At 54.4% G+C, this 27,812-nt stretch overlaps 1 protein-coding gene across 1 annotated transcript; it reads left to right on the forward strand.

The window, feature by feature from the left end:
* The first annotated feature begins 270 nt into the window (after positions 1-270).
* Positions 271-27,711, forward strand: KIF25 (kinesin family member 25). The gene is made up of 9 exons (XM_061130245.1): positions 271-290; positions 3,102-3,138; positions 16,497-16,571; positions 19,110-19,259; positions 23,532-23,708; positions 24,855-25,027; positions 26,066-26,260; positions 26,624-26,779; positions 27,512-27,711. The coding sequence occupies exons 2-9, from the start codon at positions 3,134-3,136 to the stop codon at positions 27,649-27,651; spliced, it is 1,071 nt and encodes a 356-aa protein (XP_060986228.1). The 5' UTR covers positions 271-290; positions 3,102-3,133; the 3' UTR covers positions 27,652-27,711.
* Positions 27,712-27,812: the final 101 nt, after the last annotated feature.

The raw sequence follows: 27,812 nt of genomic DNA on the forward strand, positions 1-27,812 counted from the left end.
GGGATGGTCTGGGTAACGAGCCGCATTTCAGAAGTCTTCTCAAATCCCTGAGAGATTAACCTGGGGTGCTGTTACACGTTAGTGACTTGATGCACACAACCCAGTGGTAATCATTTGCCACGTGAGCAAATGTAAGAGTGAATAAATGGTCCCTGGGTTCCGCGTGCTCCCAGGCTCATGGTAAACCACCTCCTGCTTCAGGAGCTGAAGGGCAACATCAGAGTCCACTGTCGGATCCGCCCTCTGCTGCCCTTCGATGATGAGGCTCAGGAGCCGGTCTCACAGAACAGGTAATCTGCTTCTGCACTGTGTGTGTGTGCATGTGCACGTGTGAGTGTGCACACATCTGTATGTGCATATGTGTGTGCACATGTATATTTATGTGTGTGCCTACATGCATGTGTGTGTGTGGTATGTGTATTATGTACACATGTGTGTGTGGTGTTGAAAGGTTATTGCTGAACCACGAAAGACGCCAGGATTCTTGACTTCTGGAGGAGAAGAATTCAATCTGGGGCCAGAGACAAGGCTTGATCACGCAGAGCTTTTGTGTGATGAAGTTTTATCAGAGTATAGAAGAGATAGAGAAGGCTTCTGACATAGACATCAGAAGGGGGCAGAAAGAGTGCCCCCTGCTCGTCTTTAGCCGGATGTTATACAGCTACTAGCAGGCTGCTAATTGGAGAAAGGAAATGTCTCAGAACTCAGAGTGGCACCAGGCCCCTCACTCACAACATGCTTTGAGCTAACATTGGCACAAGATAAGTCATCCCAGGCCATAAAACAATTGACATGAATCTTGAAAAAAAGGCAGGTTTCCATACAAATATTTAGTTTTATTAGCATAGATTAGGAGAACAATGTATGAGTGTAACACACTGGTTTGTCAAGTCCGTTCTGACCCTTTAGGTGGGACTGACTTGAAGACAAGAGTCTAGGGTAAATACATAGTACATTAACATAGCTTGAGACAAACATTTCCATAAGAAAGATGCATTGGTTACCTCAAGATTTGAGAAAAGTTAAGTTCAGGTGGAACCAGGTGTCATTATGGCAACACAAAATTTTAAGAGAAACCTCTTTTTAAATTTGTATAGAGAAGGGGAAAAAATATAACACTAGTTTGTTTCCTTCTGCCGCTTAAGAGAGAGAGAAAAACTGTGACACTTGCAGCCTGTTTCCTCCGTTTGGAGGCTCCTAGCCTTCCTGCCTGTTACCCTTTCAGTGTGTATGTGTATTGTGCACACACGTGTGGTGTGTATGCATATTGTGCACACACATGTGTGGTGTGTGGTGGTCTGTGTATGTGTATTGTGTGCACATGTGTGTTGTGTGTGGTGTGTGCACATGTGTGTTGTGTGTGTGTTGTGTGCACACGTGTGGTGTGTATGTGTATTATATGCACATGTGTGTGGTCGGTGCATGTTGTGTGCACATGTGTGTGTTGTGTGTTGTGTGTACGTGTGTATGGTGTGTTGTGTGCACATGTGTGTGGTGTGTGCACACGTGTGTGTGGTGTGGTGTCTGTGTGTGTTGTGTGCACACGTGTGTGGTGTGTGTTGTGCGCACATGTGTGACATGTGTGTTGTGTGCACACATGTGTGTGTTTAGGGACGAAGCACAGAAATGGCACCCCCCCCTCCTATGTTCTGGTCTCTGGATGAGGCCCTCTTTTCTGGATGGAGCTGATTTGCCAAGATGAGTGATTGGCAGTCGCTCTGGAATGTGCCTGAACATGGCCAAAATACCTGAGCAAGAAAGAGAGGGGTCGCAGGAGCCCGCTGCCCAGGCGGCCGTCGGTGGTGCAGGCCAGCTCTTGCTGGTCCTTGCCCTCTGATTCCCCCCAGAGGCCCCTCAGAGATCAGGGGGTGGTTACTGCTGACTCAGTACTCCTGACTGAGAGAAAGTGTCTGTGGTGATGAATGACACAAAATTACCTTAAATTCATTTCCTTGAAAATCATAATCCTGACTTTTCCTTCTCTCTCCGATGAAACAAATGCCCCGTGGTCGTCTCCACTGGGCGGCCCGTCGGAGCAGCTCCCGGCTCTGGGCCTCACCCGGCCCGTGTCCCGCTCAGCCCGCAGTGGCCCCTGCTCCACTGGGTCAGGCCAGGCCCACCCGGGGGCTCGAGGTGACCGCTCCCGCCCGCCCCGGTGACTGCGCTCACCTCAGGGCCCACCCCGTGCCCTGCCCACACTTGGTTCTTCTGTGAAGGCCCGGTCCACTCTCTCCTCTCTGCACATGCTACAATGTCGCGCTTGGCTTTGGAGGGCCTTTAGAAAGCCCTGGTCAGTCCTGTGGTGTGAAACAAGTCTTGGCAGTGGGGCGTGCCTAGCTCTGCAGTGCGGTCCAGCAGCCAGCGGTCCTGAGACGTGGTGTCTCCGTGAACGTGCTCCTGGGGTGGTGTTTGCAGGTGGCCGCGTCACATTCTTAATCTGCCTCTGTGCGCCCTGACAGGGTCACTTCCTGCCACACGTGGTCCTGTGACTAAATGAATTAAAGTTAAGTGATCTGGACGCGTAGCTGCTCAGCTGCTCCGGCCGCGTCTCAGGCGCCCTGCTGGACAGTTCATCATCGCAGAAAACTGTCAGACGGCACTGCCTGGGGATGCCCAGCCTGGCAAAGCTTCCCGAGAGGCGTCATAAACCATGTCTCCTGTTCTTCTTTCATTTACAGTTACTTACTTTTAGCTCTGACACGTGTCGCCTCTCTCTGGATTCACGATCGCATTCCAATACTGCCGCTTCCGAGGGCAGAGACCTTGGCAGGCCTTTCTTTCTGTCTCAGTCACCCCCAAGCTCCTAACCTCAGGCTGTGTGTGGGGGAGGTATTTACACATAGACGTATCTGTCACACAACACAGCTAGAGAATGCAGAAGTACCAAAGAGGGCGGAGGTATGCGAGGAAAATGTGCCAAGATAAGGTCAGAGGGAGGGAGGGGGGGTGGAGGTGAGGAAAGGATAGAAAAATGGAGACCAAGATGCAAGATGCCAGGGACCAGAAGAGAGGGAGCTGGAAATGAGCCCGAAGTCTGAGAGACTGGGACGTGCGGAAGGAGCTCCATCATAATGTGTCTTCAATGTTGTTTTATCCCTCAGCTCCGTGTCCGGAGGCGTGGTCCACGCAGTCGATGACGTGAGTAAATTCTCCTTACACTTTGTATCTGGGAGCGTTCCGTTTGACGGTTCACATATCCCACACTGAGTGGGTCAGAGGCTGAGTGAATAAGAAGCAATCTCCTCCTTTTTTATGCTTTCTTAGTTACTGTTTCTGTTTCTTGATTCTATCAGACGTGGGATTTGTGAGGCGTTGGGTGCCTTTCCCATGCTAGCCCATAAGTCTGCTCGCCTGCAGCTCTAAGGGAGGGAAGCCACCCCCCTTTCATTAATTCTCCAGCCCCCACGTCAACCCGTGCACGCTGAGTCCTAATATCTGCAGCACAAGGAAAGAAATGCACGTATAAAGCAAATAGAGGTAAGCATGAACTTAGTGTACATTTGAAACAGATACCTCTGTTATGAATGCATGCATGTGTTTTCCCTTTAAAGCCCCATTTTCCTTATATTTGAGCTTCCCTGGTGGCTCAGCTGGTAAAGAATTCGCCTGCAATGCGGGAGACCTGGGTTCAATCCCTGGGTTGGGAAGATCCCCTGGAGAAGGGCTACCCACTCCAGTGTCCCGGCCTGGAGAATTCGATGGACGGTGTAGGCCATGGGGTCACTCATGTCCGACTCTCACTTCACTTTCTCTGCTCACATTTATCTGTCGAAAAGGCCGAGAAGCAGCAGTGGGTGCAGGGCAGTGGGGTTCCTTGAGCGGTCGTGGGTCACGGGTCCCGACGAGCCCGGGGCAGGGGAAAGGGAAGGGTCGGGACTTCCTGTCAGAGGACTCAGAGCCTATTTAACAGAGCGCCCATGGGTGTCAGACGGATCGATGGAATTTAGGAAGTGAAGGACGCAGATCAAAATAACATACTCCCATGAAAACCTTCAGTTCATAGCTGTTATTATTTTTAGATCTCGTTGATCAGCTTGTGAGAATGCTGCGTGTTGGTCGTTTATTCTAAGACATGATAAAGAAAGAAGGAAACCTCGTGTGGCCCTTCCTGATGAAACACGTTTCAGGGCAAATGCATCACTGATGAGGGAAAGTTCTTCTTTATGGGAGATTCTAGTAAATAAACCCAGAAAGTGAAAAGCATCAGTCACATCTGACTCTTGTGACCCCATGGACTGTAGCCTGTCCATGGAATTTTCCAGGCGAGAGTACAGGAGTGGGTAGCCTTTCCCTTCTCTCGGGGATCTTCCTGACCCAGGGATTGAACCCGGGTGTCCTGCATTGCAGGCGGGTTCTTTACCGTCTGAGCCACACAGAAACCCAAAGATGCTGGATGAGGGTCCTTTATCCTGCCTCATCCAACTTTGTGTGTGTCTGAAAGTCTCCGTAAATAAAAGTTTTAAAAGATGTTCTAGCTGTATTATGACCATCACAAAATGAATTGCTCCAGTTTTAGCTCCTTTATTGATCATTTTCAGTGAACATGAAAGTCCAGGCCCTTTGGAACAGTGACCTCTTGGAGGGTGACCCTGGGTTGCATCGATTGCTGTCAATCTCGGCGCTTGTCCGCCAGGCCCGTTGTCTGAATCAGTCTTATTGTGATAACATATTGTAAACTTGAGCAACCCTTTTTGCTTTCCTTTTATTTTATTATTTTAAAAATAATCTCCTTTTTTTTTTTTTGGCCTCACAGTCAGGCATTCGGAATCTTAGTTCCCTGACCAGGGATGGAACTCTGCTCCCTGCAATGGAAGCACAGAGTCTTAACCCCTGGACTGATAGGAAGTCCCAGCTTTAAACTTTTTAAAGTAGTTTCAGTTAACGGAGTGATACCTTAATTTTTTAAAATAAAGAAACCATGAAAATTGTTGTAGCTGATTATAAAATTCCATATAAAATAAGCATTTTAAAAATTCCATGCTTTTCAGTACTTTTCCTTCTATTGTTCGGTGCCTTGTAGGCTGCCTTTAGGATGAGTGTCATGGGGTTGAGCAGACCAGCTCATCCTCATTATTAGGAGTGTGAGTAAAAGGGAGTCCTCGGGACCACGCCACTGCCCCCACCTCTGTTTCTAAGTGGTTAAGTTACTGCCTTTCCTGCGTCTCCCCAGCTCTGAGGGCATCTGGTCCATGCGGGGAGTTTCCTGTGGGGGGACATCCGCCCCCAGTGACGGGGCTCCCCCCTGTGGCTTGCTTACATCTTCATCCTCTCATGGTCCCCGCCCGTCCTGGCAGATTCCACTGAGTCTTCACACACGGAACTTCGAGGGTTTAGGAAAATGTTTTACCCATCAAGATGAGATAAAATTTCTTTCCATTGGGTCATTTCGGATTGTGCTTTAGGAAAGCAGCAGAATCCAAGTCATTTTTTCAACTTCACTTGACCCGTCTGTTAAAGGACTTCCTGTCACTGAATGTGCTGAAGACGCGAGTGGTCTGCCCTGCGACCCTGGAACTCTGGGCTCCCGCGTTGTGCTTTTATTTCCAGGAGTCTAACGAGGGTTTGCGTTTGTCCTGGTCGCGTAACGCAGCTCTGCGTTTCTTTTTTCTGGCTGCACTGGGTTTTTGTTGCGGCTCGTGGGTTTAGTCGCCCTGCAGCAGGTGGGATCTTGGTTCCCGGACCAGGGATCGAGCCCATCTCCCCTGAATTAGAAGGTGGACTCTTCACCGCTGGACTGCCAGGGAAGTCCTTTAGCGCTTGATTTTGATTTGCGATCCGATTCCACATTGCAGGGTTCTGGATTCAGCCTACAAATAAAGCTGGAAGTGTTCTGGATTCAGCCTATGAATAAAGCCCGTCTCAGACGGGAGTCGGCTTCTGTGCCAGCTCTGGGTCGCCAGGGCTGCCCATTGCGTCTTTGGTTTGGTTTGTTTGTTTGATAATCAGATGCAGAGGAAGAAATGCTGGCTTGGCCGGGAGTGTGAGATGGCCCATTTGCGTCTCAAACACAAATGCTCCAGAGCGGCTTCTCATCAACCCTCCGATGGCTGTCAACCCCACCCCGCGCTGCCTCAGGGCCTGGCACACGCCCTTCCATCCTGATGCCCCCCCGCCCTCTCCCGGCTCATCACCTACCCATTCTCAGCACGCAGTGTGAGCATCACGGCCTCAGGAGGGCCCTTCCTGCCGTCCGGCCCAGCGAGGACGCTCTCCCTTGCAGTCTCATCGCATCTGTGTTTCTCTTTGAGGTTCTTTGTGGTATTTCAGGCAGTTCCATGGTGAAGTCCGTCTTTGTCTGAGGTTCTTTGTGGTATTTCAGGCAGTTCTGTTGTGAAGTCTGTCTGTGTTGCCAGACTGCTGGCCCAGGCAGGCGCACGTCCCTTTTGTTCGCTAGAGGCTCCATTCAGCTTCCGGCTTGGGCAGTTCTCCAAACATACTTATCGTGAGGGAATAAAAAGGTGAAAGCATGTTTCTAGCTTGATTTGTTTCTGGGCAGATTGTATTCAGAGACTGAGATGGTTTTTTGCCAATAATTGACTTAACCCAGGTTCACCGTGGGAATGAAAGTGGTTTCATAAGCCCTTTGCATACAGGACAATGTCTCTTAAAAAGTCAATTAAGGAGTAACACTGCAAGGGTGTCCCTGGAGGCTCAGTGGTAAAGAACCTGCTTGCCAACACGGGAGACACGGGTTTCATCCCTGGTCTGGGAGGATCTCACGTGTCTCAGAGCAAATAAGATAGATTAAAAAAAAAAAAAAGTAACATATTACAAATATGACAGACTGATCACGGGTTGTTCCAGGCAAGGGGGAGGAAAGGAAGGAAGTGCAGCGGGAGCGGAGGTCAGCCTTGCTGTCTCCAGCGAGGCGGCTCCCCAGCCACGCGCTGGTCCAGCTCCTCCAAACCCGCCTGTCGGACCCGCCGGGTTCTGGGTCCCCGTGCTGTCTGCCCGGGGCACCTCCCCCAACCCCACGGCTGAGTCTCGCCCGCGTTCAGGGGCGTCCTCGAGCCTTTGATTCTCCTCCGTCGTCTCCCCTCTCCCCGACTGTTTGTCTGCCCAGCAGTCTCGGCCCAGGGCCTGGGCGTCTCCCTCCGTCCACCCGACAGCGAGTCCTCTGCCGCCCAGCGCACCGCCGTGTCTTCTGCGCGTCTGAGTGGACCTCGGGACCCCAGGCTCGGCCGGGCAGCTCGACCCCAGGAGGCGGGGGCCCTGGGGGGGCCCTGGGGGCGGCAGCGCGAGGATGCGGAGGGCGGGGGTCGGGGCTGCGGGCTCTCCTGGAGCCTCTGACCGAGCCGCTGTGCCCATCCGCCAGGGACGGCGGATGACGCTCCGCTCCTCCCTGTAACCGACCGGCTCTCAAGCCGAGAGGCGGCTCCTGGCGTCCTGAGGCCACCGGTGAGTCCTGCTGAGGTCGCGAGCCTGCGGAGGGAAGCGTGTCGGTGGGTTTTCATGCGCTGCTGGCCTCCTGGGACCTAAACAGTCCGTCTCCGCCCACCGGGAGCTGCTTCAGGTCCCGCACCGTCCAGGCCCAGGGAGGACCCTGTCGCTGCCGTGGATTTACCCCCGGCTCACGTCCAGCCGACCCCACCCACCCCCTCAGGGCCTGCAGGTCGGAGGGAAGCCTGTCTCTCACTTTTATAGTGAATATTGTGGGTCTTTGGTTTTGCTATCTGGTTGCTCTGTTTCTGAATGTGGAGATTTGAGATGATCCAACATCCGCGCCTGCCTATTTATTTTAACAATTTCCGAGCTCCTCTGGATCTGTCGCCTGGTTTTTATTTTAACAGTTTCCGAGCTCCTCTGGATCTGTCGCCTGGTTTGAACCAACCAGCCAGGAAGTCGTTGGCTGGCTGCAGGTGTATTTTACCCTCGTGGTTTTGCTGAGACTCAGCCACATCGGGCAGGAACCGTCGGTGTGGGGTGCCCGGCACGGGCGAGGTGACAGAGGCCGTCTTCTTGGGGTCAAGGTACCCCGTGTCCCCTCCTGGGAGAGGTTGTCACTCCAGGTCTGCAGACACATGGCCCATCACAGGAGAAGGAGCAGCACCCCCAAACACGAGGCTGCGTGCTGCACAGGGGGACCCCCGATATCTGCTGTGACATCCCAGAAGTGTGGGCTCACTCTCCCTGCTGCAGGGGGCCAGGGCATGACTCAGGACCTCTGACCTTGGAGAGAAAGGTGTCCAAGGCTTAGAAACCTCCCACACAGCCCGACGGCGGCCAGGGTGGGGGGGCGGGGGGGGAAGCGGCGAGGGAACCAGAGGCGGGTTCCTCCTGAATGTGCCTGACTTGACCCCTCTTGGCCTCAGATTTCTTTCTGTAAGATGTGGGAGCTCAATTAAAATTTGCTCTTAGCTCTAAGACTAGATGACTGAGTCGATGACTAACAATTTTACACCCCATACGCTTTGAAAGCTTACTGGGGAAATGGATGCAAGTGAAATAGATGATAGAGCAGCTGAGTGTAAGGGAAATGGCCGTTATTGATCACTGACTCTGAGTGTGCTGTTCCTTTGGAGCCTCGTAATTCCGCGAGGCAGGGACGATGAAGTGGGTTCTGGAGATGAACCCTGGTGTTTGGACCCGAGAGGATGTCTAGGGCTCAAGGGCATGAGGATGTGGAAAGGAGGGGTTACTCTGGACGCTTGTTTGCGAGCAGGAGGGGTGTGCGGTGTCGTGAGGGGGCGACGTTGGACAGGCAGGAGCCAACACGGACGCAGTGTCTGTGAAGATGAAGCTCTGCCCTTGGCGTCCTTTCAGATGCTGTTTAAAATCCAGCGATCACGCCCTGGGGTGGCTTCCTAAGGGGTCGTGGGCATCTCCCGGGGGCAGGCTTTTCTTTATGGCTTTGTATGGCCCTCAGATGGGAGCTGGAGCTTTGGGGTGAGACTGTACACCTTAGCAGTTCTCACTCGTTTTTCTGTGTGGTTAAACCCTAGGCATCTGTAGACTTCAGCCAGTCTTCAGACGGGGGGTATGTCTGCCCCGTCCCTCCTGGGGCACCGGGGTTTCACTCTGGCTGGTGCTAAAGGAGCAGCCCCACCGTCAGGCAACAGGAACGCCGCAGGGCGGGGCGCGGGGCCAGGCTGCTGGGCAGGCTCCAGTCCGGGGGCCGGGGTGACAGGCAAGCAGCTTTTGCCTGCAAAACCTAAATAGGCCACTTTTTGGATATGTATTTATTTTGCATATATATACACACACACACATATTATATGTAGGCGATACCAGCATTACTAAAATAAATATACATACACACTAATATTGGGCTTCCCTGGTGGCTCAGTGGGTAAAGAATCCGCTTGCCAAGCAGAAGATGTAGCTTTGATCTTTGAGTCAGGGAAGATCCCCTGAGACGGGAATGGCAGCCCACTCCAGTACTCTTGCCTGGAGAATCCCATGGGCGGAGGGGCCTGGCGGGCTGTGGTCCGTGGGGTCGCAAAGAGTCGGACACGACTGAGTGAGTCAGCCGCCACGCACGCTGATGTCAGTTGGTGATGCTGGCAAGACGACGTCAGTAAGGCTTTGGGCACGCCCCCCCGGCGTCTCTGCTGTTACGGAAATGTCAGGTGCCCGCGGGTCTCGCATCCCTGCAGCCCTAGGGTTTTCACTCCTCCCCTTCTATGCTGTGTTCTCACGACTTGCGTTTTGTTGAGAATCGGAACCGGCTCCAGCGGCTTGTTCTTCCTTTGCTCGAGAGAAACTCAGGTTCCTTTCCTGCTAACAAATTGCCTTTGCTTCTCTCCGTGCAGGATGTTGTGTAAGAAAATAGTTTAGCCAGATCAAAAGCTGATGTGTTTGAAAAACAATCCACCAGTCATAACTGAATTAAAACGATATCTGAGAAAGATTCCTTTAGCCACGGGAAGTCTGACGCCGCCTCACTTGAAAAGAGCTGCCGGGGCTGGCTGACCCCGGTCCGGGGCAGAGGAGGAGCGATGTGTGTGTCTGTAGACTTGACTTGCTTCTATCAGAGCCTGGCAGGCTTTCCCTCTTAAAGACCAGAGAGTGAACTTCAGCATCCTTGGGACAATGTGGTCCGTGTCTCAGTGACTCATGCCACGGAGGAAAACTGAGCCACAGGCCGTCAGCAGACAGGGCGGGCTGTGTCCGGGCAGAACCTGCTTACATCAGTGGCCCAGGGGCCGCGCTCTGGCCCCTCTGCCCAGCACTACCAATGCAGCTTTTTTTGTTTTTAACTCTTTTCTACTAGGAAACCGTCCTGGTGGACTGCACCCGGCCTGGCCACCCTTTGATTAATAAGACATATACGTTTGAAAGGTAAGTGCTTTTCGAGATGACAGGTAAAGTTAGACAAATGGAAACTTTGCACCAGGGTTTGATTAATAAAAGGCACAATTCATCCTGTCATTTCGACTGGTCACAAAGGGCAGAGGCAGGTCAGTGGAGAAAGGTCAGTCTTTTCCGCAAGTGATGCTGGAACCGCTGGACGTCCACGGGCAGAAATGAAATGGATCTTTGTCCAGATGCCACAGCTTTGGCAAAAATTAACTAAAGTGGAAACTACGTGTCAAGCCTGAAACCACACAACTTTTAGAAGGCAGCACAGAAGAAAGTCTTTGTGACCTTGGGTTAAGCATGGGATTCTTAGAAAGATGCCAAAAGCGTGATCTGGAAAAGAATCAGAAGTTAAATTTTCTTTTTTGTTTATGATACTGTTAAGAGGATGAGGGGACAAGCCACATACTGGAGAAAGTATTTGGAAATCACATAGCTTACAAAGGACTGGATCCAGAATACACAGACAGCTCTGGAAAATCAGAGAACAGACAGCCCAGTGAACAAGTGGGCAAAACATCCAAACAGACATCACTCCAAGGACAGAGACTCAAGTTACAGTTACTCGGGAAATGCCACTGATAATCCAAGTGGCAATGGCAGGCAGTGCAGTAAACCCCTGACCACTTGACCCAGCGACCCTCCCCCAGGTATTCACCCAAGACAGTCACAGAAATGTTTACACACATGTTTACACAAACCGCAACACTGGGTGATTACAGCTGCTTCACTCATAACCGACAAGACTGGGGACAAGCCGGTGGGAGGTGGAGCCTGAGGGTCCCAGGGATGGAGTGCAGCCCAGAGGGAGGACAGACCACCGTTGTGGGCAGAGGAGGCCGGACCCAGGGGGTCACTGGGATTCGTTCCTTCACAGACGTTCTGGACAAGACAGAACTCTAGTGGCTGCCGGGAGGTGATGGAGAAAGTGTCAGTCACTCAGTCGTGTCTGACTCTGTGCGGCCCCGTGGACCGTAGCCCGCCAGGCTCCTCTGTCCATGGGATTCCGCAGGCAAGGATACTGGAGTGGGTTGCCATTTTCTTCTCCAGGGGCTCTTCCCGGCCCAGGGATGGAAGCCGGGTCTCCCGCATTGTAGGCAGACGCTTTACCGTCTGAGCTACCAGGGAAGTTCTGTACTTGTGATGGGGGATCCTGATTTAATCAAACAAACCATTAAAAAAAATCATGCTGCACTGACTCTATTCATATCAAAGCTGTTGTTCGGTTGCTAAGTCGTGTCTGACTCTGTGACCCCATGGTCTGCAGCACGCCAGGCTCCTTTGTCCTTCACTGTCTCCCGGAGCTTGCTCACACTCGTGTCCACTGAGTCAGTGATGCCATCCAACCATCTCGTCCTCCTTCTCCTCCTGCCCTCAATCTTTCCCAGCATCAGTCTTTTCTAATGAGTTGGCTCTTCGCATCAGGTGGGCAAAGTATTGGAGTTTCAGCTTCAGCATCAGTCCTTCCAATGAATATTCAGGACTGATTTCCTTCAGGATTGACTGGTTTGGTCTCCCTGCAGTCCAAGGGACTCCTAGGAGTTTTCTCCAGCACCACAACTTGAAACCATCAATTCTTTGGCACTCAGCCTTCTTTACGATCCAACTCACATCTGTACGTGACTGCTGGAAAAACCATAGCTTTAATTATATGGACTTTTATCGGCAAAGTGATGCCTCTGCTTTTTAATACGCTGTCTAGGTTTGTCATAGATTTTCTTCCAAGGAGCAAGCATCTTTGACATCACAGCTGCAATCACTGTCCACAGTGATTTTGGACTCCAAGAAAATAAAATCTGTCACTGTTTCCATTGTTTCCCCATCTATTTGCCATAAAGGATGGGACTGGATGCCATGATCTTAGCCTTTTGGATGTTGAGTTTTAAGCCGGCTTTTCCATTCTCCTCTTTCACCCTCATCAGGAGGGTCTCCATTTCCTCTTGGCTTGATTTCAGATTAATAATAATATTACCCGGGAGCAAGAGGGTCACTTCCTAATAACAAAGGAATCCACGTTGAGAGGAACCACAGCCCTGAAGGTGGTGACAGAGCTTCAAATGTGATAGAGCCTGGGAGAGAATCAGGCAAATCCGTCAGTGTAACCAGAGACGCTAGCAGTCCTCTGTCAGTACTGGACGGGTGGGGATGCAGAACTCAGCGCGAATGTCTGCCCTCATGAACTGGGAGGGTAGCCGTCTCCCCGCCTCCCTCGGGTGGGGTGAGGGGACCTCAGGGTGGTGGTCCCCGTGCTGTCCGCTCAGGGCTCCTCGGAAGCAGCTGCGTTCCGGCTCCAGGGTCACGTCCAGCCCCGGGGCTCTGAAGCCCCGCCTGCTTTGGGAGGCCCTGACTCCGCCTGCCCTGCGCCAGGCGGGGCCTGACCGCCCCCTCGTGGGCACGAGCAGGTCCCACTTCACCAAGCTAGTTCGTGCACCTAAGGTCACTTGGCCTTCGGGGGGCCCCTGGGGAGAGCGAGGCAGGCGCAGACCCCAGCCCCGGGCAGGCCCAGCGTGGTCAGGTCTTTGCATCCCACCGGCTGGCGCTTGGATGGGTGGGGAGGGTGGGGGAGTCGCCGTGGCCCCCCGTTTCGGCTGGGGGCAGGGACAGCGGGCAGCTGGCAGTGGGCCATCAGCTCAGACGTGAGCACCCGCTCGTTGGCACCACGCTGGCCACGTGAGGGCTTTGGATGGAAGGGGAGGTCCGCGCTGTGGGACTTGGGCTGAGCCCAGAGAGAAAGGAAGCCATCTGTGAAACGCGCTGACGGCTCGGCGAGGAGGAAAAGCTGAGGCTGAAGCCTCCACGCTGGGCAGTCGGGCTCGGGGCCTGGCGACCTCACAGGTGGCGGAGCACGGGGGTCTGAGCAAGTCACAGCACGGCTTTTCACGGGAGGAGTAAATGTCAAAATGGTTTATTTCCATCTGGAGGGAAACCTCAACAGTTTCAGCACTGAACTCCTTTTTTCTTTTTTTTTAAATATTTATTTCTTTATTTGGCCGTGCTGGGCTTTAGTGCACCACGTGGGATCCTTGGTCTTCATTGAGGCACGCAGCATGTGAGAGTTAGTTCCCTGACCCGGGATGGAACCCAGGCCCCCTGCACTGGGAATGCAGGGTCTTAGCCACTGGACCACCAGGGAACCCCCACTTAACTCCTTTTAAAAACAAATGCACGCAGGGGAAAGCACTCACCTCGCCTTTCAGGAAACTATGGATGGACCCAGGGTCAGAAGAAAGTGGTCTCTCCTGGGTACAGCAAAATATTATTATCATTTTTAAAGTGATAGGAACCGACCCAAAATGCAGTGGGAAAAATCCGTCACTTTTGTTGTTTTGAGGCTAATGTGTGCAGCAGGCAGCAGGAGGCCTGTTTATCTGGGGTGTGTGTGTGTGTTTATGCTGCGATGCATCTGCCAACATACGTGTAGTACTGACTATGTGTAGCCGTCCCAGCGTTGCCTGAGCCCCTGTTACGGGAAAGACGCTGCATGGGGGACCACGGGGAGGGCGAGGCTAGGCCGGTCCCCGCAGCCAGAGTCCGGCTCAGGGGAGGGCGGGACGAGCAGAGGCGTGGGCCCTGGGCCTCCACAACCAGCTGACCGGGCGGAGCCAGGAGGGGAGGGTCCCCGGCCCGGCCTGCGTTCCGCCCCCTGCTCCGCCCACCCGTCCTGACCCTCCGCGTCCCCGGCCCTTGTGGGCCCCAGGTTGGCAGCTGGCCGTGGTAAGAAACATCACCTCTCTGTGCCCCTGGGGGTCGGGTCCGACGTCCTTGGTGTGACTCAGATGTGCTTCTGCAGTCTTCCTGCCTCTAGATGTTTTTCTATAAAAGTATAGAAAGGATTTCTAATATAAGGAATTGACTAGACGCTTAAGGAATGCTCTCTTATACTCTAAATTTTTTCTTCTCTATTTTTAGGGGCACTTTACATATTAAGGAAATCAACCTTTTGTCTGTGATTTAAGTTGCCTCTGTTTCTCTCAGTTAGTCATTTGTATCTTTTTCCTTGTGTCTGACAGCGTTCAGCCATGTAAAAGGTCTAACTCCGTTTACCATAGTCACAGTTGGGAGCCTCCTGGGTCACACGGGAATACGCCCACAGGCTCTGGTACCTGCACGGTCCGATTTCTTACATGGATCAGACCTCATGACCCACTTGGGACAGGACCTAGTGAACCAGGTGAGGTGGGGACATCTCCGTGGTGAGACTTCATAGCCAAGAGCACAGTGCCAGACGCCTGCTCATTCAGGTGGAATTCCGTGTCTTTCAGAGGTGGTTTATGATTTTCTTCATAAAGGGTTTAGACGTTTCTTTTCAAATTGCTGCCCAGGATCTTTTTATTTTCGTTCTCCTGTCACGTGTACCATCTTTCTCCCGTTACATTGGGGAGCTCGTTTAGTTAGTATACCTGAATGCTGTTGGGTTTTTGCACACAAATTGTACCACTCGCTACTTTACTAAACTCTCTGGTTGATTTGGTAACTTTCTCATCATTCAGCTTCGCATTGCTTGGATGTCTGGCCGAATCAGCTCTGAGCAGAGTCAGGCGATCTGCTCGGCGATCCTAGGGTCCCTGAGTCAGCGAACAGGCCTTGATACTATGCTGAGTAGCGAGCAGGCGGCGGGCCTGTGAGAGGCCTTTCCTCCTTGGTGAGAAAGACTCCAGTGTCTCTTTGAATAAGAAGTGCATGAAGCCTAAAATGTTTCCCATCCAGAAAAAGTTTGCCACCCATGAACATCTGTGAAGATATTTGGCCAGCTGCAATGATATTTAAGAACTGATGGGAAAAACAAGCTTGTCAGAACCCTGGAGAAATGTGTGTACTGCCCTCTTCTTGATGACAATAAGGAGTCAGTGTTCATGTTTAAAAGTGGGACAGTGGTAACACCGTGGTGACTTAAAGAGTCATCGTCTCTTGGAGGTAGGTAGTCAGCGTTTATGGATGAGCTGGACCTGAGCTGGCTGCAGAGGGCTCCAGGCGGGGGTTCAGATGAGGTCAGGAGGTGATGGGTGACTGTCGGAGCTGGCGATGCACAGACTGGGCTCATTCGCTGTTCTTCCTGCTTTTGTTATTTGGTGGGATTTTTTGGTGACAAGTTAAATAAGAGCTCAGACGGCCCACTGCTCTAAACGTCCTCGTTGTGCTCAGCGAGCAGCATTTTATAAGAAGGCCCCTGACGTGGAAAACCAGCCCTGCTTCGAGAGATGAACTGGCTCCCCTGGGCATTAGGACACAGTTTGAAAGTGAAAGAAGAGAAAGCTTTGGTTCCAGCTAAATAAAAGCCCGTGTTTCAGAAAACGAAGCTTAAAATCCAAGCTCGCTCGGTTCACACACGACTCAACCGTGGCCGCGTCAGCTCTGGGTGGCCGGCCCTGCCTCTCCCCGCCGGCGCTGTTCCCATCTTGTTCAACACTGTGCAGTGAACCACGGTTTCTGGAAGTCACTTCCTACTTCGGTTTATTCGTACATGTTTATAACATATAACCGCACTGGATCGCCTTGTCATAGTCAGCATTCCAGTCCCATTTTGTGTATTAATGTTCCGCTGAACCAACCTGAGGCCTAGGAAAACATTTTTAAGAGCATGAACATAAAAAGTATTACATATCAAATATTGCAGTAGTATGATTTTTACATCCTTGTCGTTGGACCCACTTAAGTGGAACTAACTTAGTTATGGGATAATTATATGATATCCTTTTTTTCTTGCTTGCTTTTTCTTTCTGCTTTGCAAGCATTTATAACTTTGCTTATGCTTATTACATTTTTATAACAGAGGAAGCAATTTTCATTCTTCTTTAACCTCTGTTAGCTTGAAAAGTAATAAAATTAATCTTTTATTGCTAAAAAAAAAGTGAATGTTGACTGTGTTGGGGTTCCTATGAGAAGTATGTGAGGATATTTTTCTCAGGTTTCTGTATTTGGATAATAAAGTAAACCTCAAGGCTTCCCCCGTGGCTCAGATGGTAGAGAATCTGCCTGCAATGCAGGAGACCCAGGTTCAATCCCTGGGTGGGAAGATCCCTGGAGAAGGAAATGGCAACTAACTCGAGTGTTCTTGCCTGGAGAATCCCATGGATAGAGGAGCATGATGGGCTACAGTCCGTGGGGTCGTAAAGAGTCAGACATGAGTGACTGACTCACACTTACTAACTTACTTACATTTTCTTCCAATAATGCATCATGTTCCCTTTGCCTCTCAGAGTTTACAGCCCAGCAGAATCTCAGAGAGTGGTGTTTGAAGATGTGTGTCCGCTTCTTACGTCCTTCTTGGATGGGTGAGTTCAAACATTTCTGAGATGGATTATCACAGTGGGAGGTCAGTGTAAGTAGACGTCATCCCTGCTACAGATGAGGGTCTGGCATCGGTGTCCAAGTATTTTGTGCGTGTGTAGAGCAGACCCACGGCCCGGTGTCCACGGCCCTTCCCCCGGAGGAGGCAGAGACGTGATTTGAGGAGCAACTGTTAAGGGAACTTGGGCCCTGGGTCCAGACGATCATCCTGTTACGTTGTGTGAAGAGCATGCATGCTCAGTCGGGCCCCACTCTTTGAGACCCTGTGCCCCGTGGCCCTCCAGGCTCCTCTGTCCATGGGAGCCTCCAGGCAGGAACGCTGACGATCATCCCATTAAGTCACGTGTCGTCTTCAGACTGAGAGGGCAGCTGCCTTCTCTCCGGGATTCTTAGCACATTTCAGCCCTTCTGTGAAGTCTGTTAAGAACAATGAAACCAAATCGAGGGGCTTGTCCCGGTGGGAAGGGGTCTCTCCCCGTGGACGCTGCTGCTGGCCTCCAAGGCAGTGGCCGTCACCCAGGGACAAAGGTCACTTTTCGGCAGTGCCGGGCACGGCTCTGCTGGCTTAGCTGAGACCCAGTAGACGTTGACATCAAGCATCCAGAAGAAGACATATTTGTGTTTGCCCAGCGCCAGTGAAATGAGGACTGTAATGACAGGGCTGGACCCAGCCACAGCGTGGCCGCCTCTGACCTCAGGGGTGTGGGGAGGCTCATGGCCCGAACAGTCAGGTCAGCTCAGAAGCCACGTGTCGCCAGCTGCTCACGCCTACCTGGCCCACCCGCTGGGACACGGATTTTCCTGTCCATCTGACAAAAAGAGCTCTTCCATTGAAAACGACAGGAGAATCTTTCTCTTGCTCTCTCTCTTTTTTTTTCCCCTAAGTATGCATCTTTCAAGTAAGCAGATTCCAGAAATAAAAAATGTCATCATGGTTAACATGGTCTCTGCCTGTTGTAAATATGAAACAGATGCGCACGTCGAGTCCTGGGCTGCATCTCCCTCTCTCCTTTCCTCAGCGGTCTGGAAGGTCCCTGCAGGCGCTCATCTGTCCCTGCAAAGGCACTCCCCTCCCCACCCCACCCCCAGACACGCGCCTCTCAGGGAAGGTGTGAGAGGTGGGATGCCTGGCGTCTTCTCGGTTCTGGGAGAAGAGAAACACAGGGTGAAGGCAGAGAGGCCCTTGATGGGTTTTCACCCTCGCATTTGGTTCCCGTCGTCTTTTCGATCGAGGGAACAGCTGCCCTTGGAGGAAGAGGACTTTCTGGATCGATGTTCAAGGCGTGAGCCCGTCAGAACACTCTTCAGAGTCACTTTACCGGAGCCACGGCCCTTGTCTGGCTGGAGGAGGGGAGGGTTCTGAGCGGACTCGAGCAGCGGGATCAGAACCTCCGAGGGTGGGGGCCTGCCTTCGGGGGGGTCTCCTCCCCCGGGAGGCAGATGGGAGTCTGGGCTCAGCTTCAGCCGCTTGTGGGCCAGGCTCCCCTGCACCTCCACGGCCATGCGTGTAAAGCTACACCGCAGACTTACTTCAAATATTCCTTCAGATGCTTCCCCTCTTCTCACTGACCTTCTGGGCTAACAGCACAGGTGGAAGAAAAATCCTTCAGTGGTCCCCATCCTCTGTGAAGGAAGCTGCACTAAAATAACCCCAAACCAGGACAGTGGGGGCAGGCCAGCTGGTCCCCAAGAGGCTCGGCATGGTCTGAAATGAGAACCCCAAGACCCTTCGGGAAACAAGGTGTAAGAGCACCTCACGACGTTGCCCACCTGGAGTCGGCACTGTGAGGAATCCTAAATGTAACGGGGGCGCTTCCCCGGTGGCTCGGAGATAAAGAGTCCGCCAGCCGATGCAGGGGACACAGGTTCAACTCCTGGTCTGGAAGGTCCCACGAGCCTCGGAGCAACTAAGCGCGGGGGCCACAAGTACTGAAGCCCGCGCACCCCGAGCCCGCGCTCCGCTGCACGAGAGGCCGCCGCCAGGAGGAGCCGGCGCTCTGCACCCGGAGGGGAGCCCGAGCAGAGTGAAGACCCAGCACGGCCAAAAACAAACAGATGAAATTACCTTTAAAAAATGGAATGGGGGAAGTATTTTTAAGACATCAAAAGAAAATATGCAAACTTCCATGTGCATTCTAGTTAGCCTGATTTTATGAAGATGAACTTAATTCAGGCGACTCCAGACGTTGGAATGAGTGGAACTTAGGAGGAGGGCCTGGCCTGGGAAGGACTCAGGCCGGCTGCGGGCTCCTCGTGGCCTCCCGTGAGGAGCTGCAGAGCTGCCTACGAGACACAGGTGTCCCGAGAGGCACGTGTGTGTACGCACGGATATGACCATCTGTGTGCACCCGTTCAGCCACGGGGGCGGGGTATGCCTAAGACAGGCGTGGTTAAACGCAGGCGGGCTTTTCAGGGAGCAGGATTCAGAGGGAATCACTTGCACGAACACTCGTCTCAGGGTCCAGTCACGGCGCCAGGCCCTCCGCCTGTCTTTCTGCCCTGAAGTCTGGCTTGTGTTTCAGGTACAACGTCTGCATCATGGCTTATGGGCAGACGGGAAGCGGGAAGAGCTTCACCATGCTGGGCCCGCATTGCCAGGAGGAGCCGGCCCCGCCGTCGGAACCCCGCGGCGACGCAGGCATCATCCCCAGGGCGGCTGGAGAGCTCTTCAGGTACCGTGGGGGCAGGGAGGACCAGGCCGGGGTGCGGCAGACGCGGGCGTGAGATGGGGGCCACGCCCGTCCTCCTTTAGGACACGGTCAGAACCCGGCCTTACCACCAGGGACGCTGAGAGTCCTTACGGCACATTCATCAGTAACGCTGACATTCTGACTGTTGCAAGTGAGGCAACGCTTCTCAAAGGGCTCCCCAGTCAGATAGCTTGTGTCAAGGGAGGCTGGGAGTGGGGTTTCCCTTCTGCAGCTGAGGGGACAGAGGGAAGCCTGTGGTCTCGCCCTTGCCTCCTGCCCCGGGAAGCAGACACGCCGGTCCTCTTCGTGGGCGACTGAAGAGGCTCATGTCCCACTAAGGGGCCCGGGAGTCATGGAGGCGCGTCCTCTGGTGGTCACAGTGTTGCCCCGCCCCGACCGTTGCTCTGAGGAGAAACCGGGAACGCTGGCCCCAGAGGCCCAGGCCGTCTCCCGAGGTCTCCTCCTGCGGGTCGTGACCTCCTGCCCCGGGGAGCCCGTGTGCGCCACCAGGCCTCGCTTCTGTGCGTTTTGTCGGGGCCGCAGGTGCAGACTGTGCGTGTGTCCTAAGTCCCGGGAGGAGGGCGTCTCCCGCAGCGGGGAGCCGCATGGCCGGGTGCCCTCTGAGCTCCCGACCCCTGGAGTTCAGGTTTTGTCTCCGTATCTCCTTACGTCATCCTTCAGTGTCTGAAAATCAGGGCGAAACACAACTCCCACACAAGCTCGATGATTTGGTGCCTCTTCAAACCAATCTTCTTTCATTATTAGTGCACAGAAAAGATGCATTTGTTAATTCGCTTCCACAAACCCTTTCAGGAAATAAACCTTGGTAAAATATCTCCCAGTTTTTGGTTGTTCTTGTTCTCCCCTTGACGCTTGTGATTTTCGGGATCAGACCATTTCCTAGGAGGTCAGACTGTCAGCCCTGGGGAGCCGCAGCCGACACAAGCGTCCTGCAGGTCGCCATGGGATGCAGCCCTCGAGGGCGGTGCTCGGGCGACCGTCAGAGCACACAGAGGCAGCCCGGGGACCAAGGCCAGCCTGGGGACCCCGCGCTGTTTCATCGGCCCAAGCAGGTGACGGCCACACCTGAGCTCCGTGGGCGGACGTCTGTGAACAGCAGAGCCGCTCTCGCAGACACAGGGCTCACCGTTCAAGGGCGAAGGCCTCCTGCTGGGGACGCAGGCCACGTGAAGTGTTTCTTTCTATTTCAAGAGACCGAGGCCTCGGTGATGCCCAGGGAGTCGCCTGGTCCCTGCCTGGGGCCGCTCAGCCAGCAGCTGGCTGGAAGCCGGGCGGCGCCGTGTGAGAGCCAGGCAGGACCGCGCGGCTCTCCTGGGCATCCAGGGAGAGGGACCCAGAGAGACGGGGCGTGGGTGGGAGGGCGGTGCGGACCGGCAGCCTCTGGGGGAGAAGCCCCCCGACTCCCCCGCCCACATATAAAGTGACTGCACCCATGCTGCTGAGATAACCTTCCAGACCCGTGGAGACGGCGTGGCTGGGGCAGGCCTCAAAGCATCACCTGGTGATGCCTCCCTGCCCATCCTACTTGAAGGGCCCAAAAACAGAGGAGGCAAGCAAATGAGCTCAGGCCAGAAACGGGGCCGGGACAGCAGGAGTCAGAGACGCTCACTCTAAGCCTCACACCCCCGCCATCCTCTCGTCTCCAGCAGGGGCCCCAGGGGGCAGGCAAAGCCCTGCCCAGCAGGGAGACGGGCCGACGGCATCCCTCTGAGTTTGCCTTCACTGACTCCTAGTGTGAGCCACGTGCCTGCTCGCAGGGCCGGTCCAGACCGAAGCTGAACTTGCAGACACACGATGTCCAGTGAGTCCAGCGTAGGTAGTGCTCACTTGACGAGTCACGGAGCTTGTCCCTGAGGGCAGCAAGCAGAGGCCGAGGGCCCAGGGCAGGACAGCTGTCCCCTGAGAACGCCGGAGGGAGGCTGTTCGGACGACACTGGGACAGTCAGCGTCTCCAGAGATAGGACACACGGCGTCGCCTGATGGTGGCCTCCCGTCAATGGGCATTTAAATCACCTGCTTCCAGAGCGGATTTTTCACGTTTTGAGTCTTGGGAGTGAAATGAGTCAGACCCTTTCCACTCAACGTTGACTCTTCTTCCGAGTGGGGGGCCATGGGCGCAGCTCACCCCCCAGGGCCCGCTGCCATAGCTTGCAAGAATAGGACTAAAGGTCCAGACGTGGAAAATTGTCTACCTCTTCAATTTCTAATCAGAGTGGACAAACCCCGGGAAGGAACGCGTGTAGCTGTGTTGGCAGCTGAGTCTGTGCCTGACTCCAAACCCAGCGATGGGGTTGCAAAGAGTCGGACACAACTGAGCGACTTTCACTTTCACTTTTCTACCTGCTAGACACCTCTGAGGGCTTCCCTGTTGGCTGGGTGGTAAAGAATCTGGCTGCAGTGAAGGAGACACAGTTTCGATCCCAGGGTCGGGAAGATCCCCTGGAGAACGGAATGGCAACCCGCTCCAGTGTTCTGGCCTGGAGAATCCCATGGACAGAAAAGCCTGGTGGGCCACAGTCCATGGGGTCACAGTCAGACACGACTGAGCACCTAACACGCACAGACACGGCTGGAGGCACAGGGAACATGAACCGTGCGTGTGAGAGCATTCAGCCCTCAACAGAGTGGAAGCCGTCAGGACCCGGGGCACACGTGGGGAGAGACAGACAGGACTCCGAGCCGGGGCACCTGGAGGGGCACTCGTGGGCGGGGGTCGTCACCTCCCTCCACCGCCTCTGGGCCCAGCGACCTCCCCACGGTGACGTCTCAGGAAGCCTGTGCATATGTTATATGAAACATATCACCCTCTGTTGGAGTCATTTGCCTACTGAGCACTTAGTTTCTTCAAAGCCAAGACTGAGGACTAGTTTTTAACATTGTTTGTGGAAATTTGCCACCAATTGAGTAATTCTTGTGGGACAAGTGAATCAATGCATTAAGCAAATCAAATAATTAAACAGAAGAAAAGCGTTTCCATGAGCTTTTGAGAGATGAGAAATCTCTCATCTGCTACTGTAGAGATGAGAAATCTCATTCCGGTTTGGGGCCCCTCGGAGAGATGGAGCCAAGTGCATCTTTCCTGACATGTCAGGAGGGGACGTACCATCTCTAGCTTATCTTCTCTTGGTTTTCACTTTTCAGACAGTCGCTTAGAGCTTTCTCAGCAAAACCCAGTGCTGAGAACTATCCAGGTACCCAGAACTCTTTGCCAGTGATTACTTTCATGAGAGAACTTAGCTCACATTTTCCTTCGTTGCAATCTTTTTGATTTCCTTTGTTGATTGTCATTAGACGATGCTAATGCCTGGTTTTATCCGTAGATGTCCCATGGATGCAGATGCAAAGCCCACCTATCAGGGCTTGAGCAGGACTTGCCCAGGCCAGGGCCCAGAGTGTCTTTACAACAAGAGAAGCACAGTCAGAGTTCTGATTCTGTCTGATTCTGACTGGCTTTCCTGGGCCAGCGTTAGAGACACGGTCATGCCCCAAGGAGACAGCCTGGTCCTTGGTGACCAGATGGTGTGGGGCGTGAGGTCAAAGGGACGGAGCGGGGACATGGGGTGGGGCAGGAAGCTGGGCTCAGTGGTCAGCGCTTCCTGGGGTGGGACCGTGGGGTTTTGCTCCAAGTGTGTCCTGTCTTTACTTTTAAATTGATCTGCAGTCTGCATGTAGTACTTTAAAACTTGAAACAAAATAAGATGTGTGGTGGTTTTCTTTAGAGTCTAGTGGGTTTTAGAGAGGTCACAGTGAGGGCTTAGTTGAAAGGCGCTTTAGAGGGGCATTGACTCAACATCATGGACTCAAGCTTCCTGAAAGGGAACAGATTTTAAAATAAACAAGCCTGGTTGCTGGGCCCGCGCTCAAAGCCTGCTTTGGGCTTCTGTGTGGGACTCAGCTTGGGCGTGGTGACTTCTGGGTCAAGACTGTGGGCTCTTCAAGCATCTTTACAGTGTATTTAGAGCTTGAGGGCAGAAAGCATTGATTTAGATACAACTTGGATGAAATAACTGTGTTCCCAAGACAGTCATTTTCTCTGCAGTTTAAAGAGGATGTTCCCTTCTTCCTGCGTGGCCGGTGAGATGGTGCCCAGTGGCCCTGAATCCTGAGTTTTGCAGCCCGTTTCTCGGACTCTGACCGCCTCATGTTGGAAGTCACTCTTTAAGCCCTGTCTCCCCAGGGTTACCCACGTTCCTCTGATGGTTTGGTGTCTTGTGTGTCTCACCCCTCCTCCAGGCTTATTTCAGAAGATGCATCACGGAGCCCGGAGGTGGACATTTCCATAGTGGAAGTTTATAACAATGACATTTTTGACCTTCTGGCTAACGACAGCTGTCGAGTGGCATCTGGGGTGAAGCGGCAGGTGCTGACGACCCAGCAGGGGAAGAAGGCGGTCTGCGGGCTGACCTACCAGTGAGTGACCGGGCGCTGAGCTCTGCGAGCGGCCGCAGCCTCGAGGGGACCCCATGTAGAACCAGGCGAGGCGTCCCAGTCAGCGCTCCTCCCGAGAGAGGGTTCACTGTGTTTATTTGCCCAGGGTGCAGTTCTCCACTTCCAATTTGCTTTAGAAACGATCTTTTAACGTCATAATGAAGACAAATTAGCCGGTGCTTTAAAATATCTTCTTTAAGAGATGGCGGGACAGGCGTTATCGCCGAGGCTCGGCTGAGGGACGGGCGTGGAGAAGCCCCAGGACCTGCCAGAAGCCCCTGGTTAGGCACTGGTGTACTTGGGTCCCTTGGCATATCAGAATTTTACCGAATACACCAAGGAATCAGCTTCTCCCCCAGAGCTCCATGTTGTTAGATTCATGTTCAGGAATCAGGTTTGCTTCGGGCAGCGGCCACCTGACCCATGTGGAGGAGAAGTCATGCAGGGTCAAGGTCATGCCGCCCATTCTGCGGTCTCAAAGTTAGCAGAGGAAGGGTCTTCAGACTATTCCTTTTTTTTTTTTTTTTGTATTGGCGTATAGCCAATTAACAATGTTGAGATAGTTTCAAGGGGTCAGCAGAGGGACTTGACCATACATGTGTATGTGTTGCAAGTTATTTCTAACATTTGAAAAAGCCTAAAGGAAGTCATACGTCTGACCGTGATAAGTTTACACGAGCTAACCCAAACTGCCAGATTTTCACTAATAGATGTCATGGTCAAAACGTTTTCTCCTGCAGATCAGAAGTTCTGCTTATCTCATCAATTAAAAGAAGAAAGTAAATTAAATTTGCATTTCGTAAATTTGATGAAATTTGGTTTGATAGGCAAAATATTTTAAAATCTCGGGGTCCCTGAGGGCACCATAAATACAAGCAGGCATGATGTAGAGAAGATTGGGAAGTTCCGCTTGGTTTGAAAACAGCTGATTACTTCAGGGTAAAGCAGTGAGAGATAAGATAAGTCAAACAGGTCCCGTGAAGTGAAACGCTGGGTTTCTCGCATTTACTCTTGTCTGAGGTGCACTGCTTCCCTGAGCCGGGTACACGTGGCCCCGGCCGAGGCGTGCGTGCAGGCCGGCCTCCCCGACCACCCCCGGCCCCTCAGTACCCGCGTGTGCACCCACAGGTCGGTCCGCAGTGCCGCGGAGTTCCTGACGCTCGTGGGCAGGGGTCTGCAGCTGCGGGCGAAGCAGCCCACCGCGGTGCATGCCGAGTCCTCCCGATCTCACCTGGTGATAACCGTGACCCTGGCCGCAGCCGCCTGCCCCCGTGGCCCCAGCGGGCGGCCCTCCACACCTGGTCAGTGCCCATGGAAGAAATGCACGGGGGACGGGAGGACTCCGCCTACCGCAGGCTCTGAGACACGCCCAGAGCCCGGGGAGGGTCCGCAGCCCAACCCCAGGAGCCGGGGGACCCAGGCCGAGGACGAGGGGGCCCAGCATAGAGACGGCGTGTCTTCCTGGGAAACGTGACGCGTTCATCGCGAACGACACTCTGACTGTGACCTGGGTTTAAGAAGGCAGACACCAGTACACACACACACACCAATTCCAGCTGGGTAAGAGAATCACGCGCGTTCCCAGGTCCTCACTGGCCGGAAGGTCCAGAGCAGCGCGCTGGCATCACCTGCGGGGCTGGTGGGAGCGCAGACCCTCTCCCGCCCCCTCCCCTCCCGCCATCGGGACCCCGGGGCACGGCTGGGGCCCTGGATGCACGCTTCTCCAAGTTCAGGGAGCCAGCGTCCCGCGGAGGACCACCCGTCCAGGGAGAGGGTCTCCCCTGTGCACAGTAATGAAGGCCACGGAGAAGCCCCGGGCCCGGGGGCCAACCCCCAAAGGGCGTCCACACTCCAGACTCAGGCAGGGAGGCGGAAACCATCCTGACCCAGCTTGTCGCAAGGCCACTTGAAGCCCAGGGCATTACCAAATCTTCCTCGGAAAGCTTGTTTAGTGTTCGTGGGACTAATTAGGCATTGCTTCCCGGGTGGCTCAGTGGTGAAGAACCCGCCTGCCAGTGCAGGGTTCCCTGGATTGGGACACAGCACCCACTCCAGGATTCTTGCCTGGAGAAGCCCATGGACGGAGGAGCCTGGCGGCTGCAGTCCACAAGATCACAAAGAGTCGGACTTGACTTAGCGACTGAGCATGCACACAGACTTTAATTCACATTTTGACCCCTCAGGGTCTCAGGGCCCTTTTCCTGTCTGTGTTTAAGAGGAAGGGTCTCACTTCTCGTGAGGTGTGGGCCTGCGGGGCGGAGCTGGGGGACTCCCGCCTGGGGGGGAGGCCCAGGGAGCTTGGGCACTGTCTCTTGTCTCTTGTCACGCCCCTGCTGCAGCCCCGCGGTCAGATCGGTCAGCGTCCACAGAGCCCTGCCGGCCTGGACCGCAGTCGCCGGCCACCGGGAGGAGGCAGAGCCTGCCCGTGCCCCGAAGGACCCGCGGGCGTGGACTCGGGCGGGCGGCCCCGGACCCCCTGGGGCAGGTGCACGCCACCCTGCAGCTCGTGGACCTGGCGGGCAGTGAGTGTGCGGGTGAGCGCGGGGAGCCTCGGGGTCCTGACCATGAGCAGACGGGGCTCCCAGGGGTGGCGTCCCCCCCCAGTGCCCTCTGAGTCTCGCCCCTCCCTCCTGGCGCCGTCTCAGCACCAAGACCCTGAGTGTCAGTTCAGATGCCGCTCCACGGGCTCCCAGCAGGGAGAGGAGCCTAGCCCCCCCAAGGCTTTCCCTGCCGGGGCCGCAGGTGGTCACGGGGGTATGTCCTGTGATAGGGTCTCCTCCAGTCAGCCTTGCAGAGGGCACTTTCCCCACAATGCCTCTGTTTTGCTTTTCTGATGCCTCTTGATGTCAGCAAGGATTCATGCGACTTTTGTATGAGGGGGTCTCTGCACTCCCCAGGTGTGTCTGGAGTGACGGGGCCAGCCCTGAGGGAGACTTCCTGCATAAACCGGAGCCTGGCGGCCCTCTCGGACGTCCTGGGCGCGCTGGCGGAGGGCAGAGGCCACATCCCCTACCGGAACAGCCGGCTCACCCACCTGCTGCAGGACGCGCTCGGTACTGCTGCGCCGCGGCTGCCCCTGCCCCTGCCCCTGCCCCCTGGCCTGCTCCTCCCGCCCAGGGGGCTGGCTGGCTCTGGGGGTCCCTGCCTCCCTCCCTCGGGACTTGCAGCTCCTGTTAACTCGGTCGTTGTCTCGAGGGTTGTCTGACCCGGGTCGCTGGGCAGCGTGCGCACCACCAGCCCCTCCAGCTGGTCCCACGTTCCCGGGGCGGCACCCGCAGGGCTTCTCTGAGCCGTGGGGCCACGCGGCTCCATCTCTGGTCTCAGGGTCTCCTCTTGCTCCGTCCACAGGACGAGGAAGGGGCTGCTCCCAGCTCTGCTGCTGCCCCTGATCCACGCCGACCGGGACCAGTGCTCAGCAGCATGCGTGGGGCTGGGGTGGCGGTGGGCACCCACACCGCACGCTCTCATCCCATGGCCGAGCTGCGGTTCTTCCCGTCTTAGGTCTTTTTCCAAACTGCCTCCCCTATTTCTGGCCCTTCAGGCAACGTGAGAGGGGGCTTCCTCTTCGGGGAGAGGCCCAGTGGCCCCTTCCCAAGGGCCTGGAGGGGGCCAAGGGCCTGCAGAGCAGCAGGCAGGGCCCCAGCCTCCCTGGGCGCACCCAGGCCCCTGTCTCACGCTCGTGTGGAGCCGCGGGGGCCAGGCCGACCCCTCCGGAGCCGGGCTTCAGAGATCCTCCTTTTCACTGGGGCTCTTCCCAACTGCACCTTGTCACTTCTTTCTCCAAGGAGGTGACGCCAAGTTACAGGTGATCGTGTGCGTGTCCCCAGGCCAGAGGCACGTGGCCGAGACGCTGCAGAGCCTGGGGTTTGGCGCCCGAGCGAGGCAAGTGGAGCGAGGCCGTCCAGCCCCCAGAAAACTCAGGTGAAGGAAAGGGGGCGTGCTCAGGGCTTTTCCCCCTTAAATGTGCTCCTGGCTTTTCCTTATAATGTACGTGCTGTAAAAATAAACACACTGAATATGCAGCTTGTGAAGCTGAGCCAAGTGTGGACAGACCATCGAGGCAGCTGGAGTCTGGGCAGGGGAGGG

Source organism: Dama dama, chromosome 26 (genome assembly GCF_033118175.1).
Source record: "Dama dama isolate Ldn47 chromosome 26, ASM3311817v1, whole genome shotgun sequence".
NCBI lineage: Eukaryota > Metazoa > Chordata > Mammalia > Artiodactyla > Cervidae > Dama > Dama dama.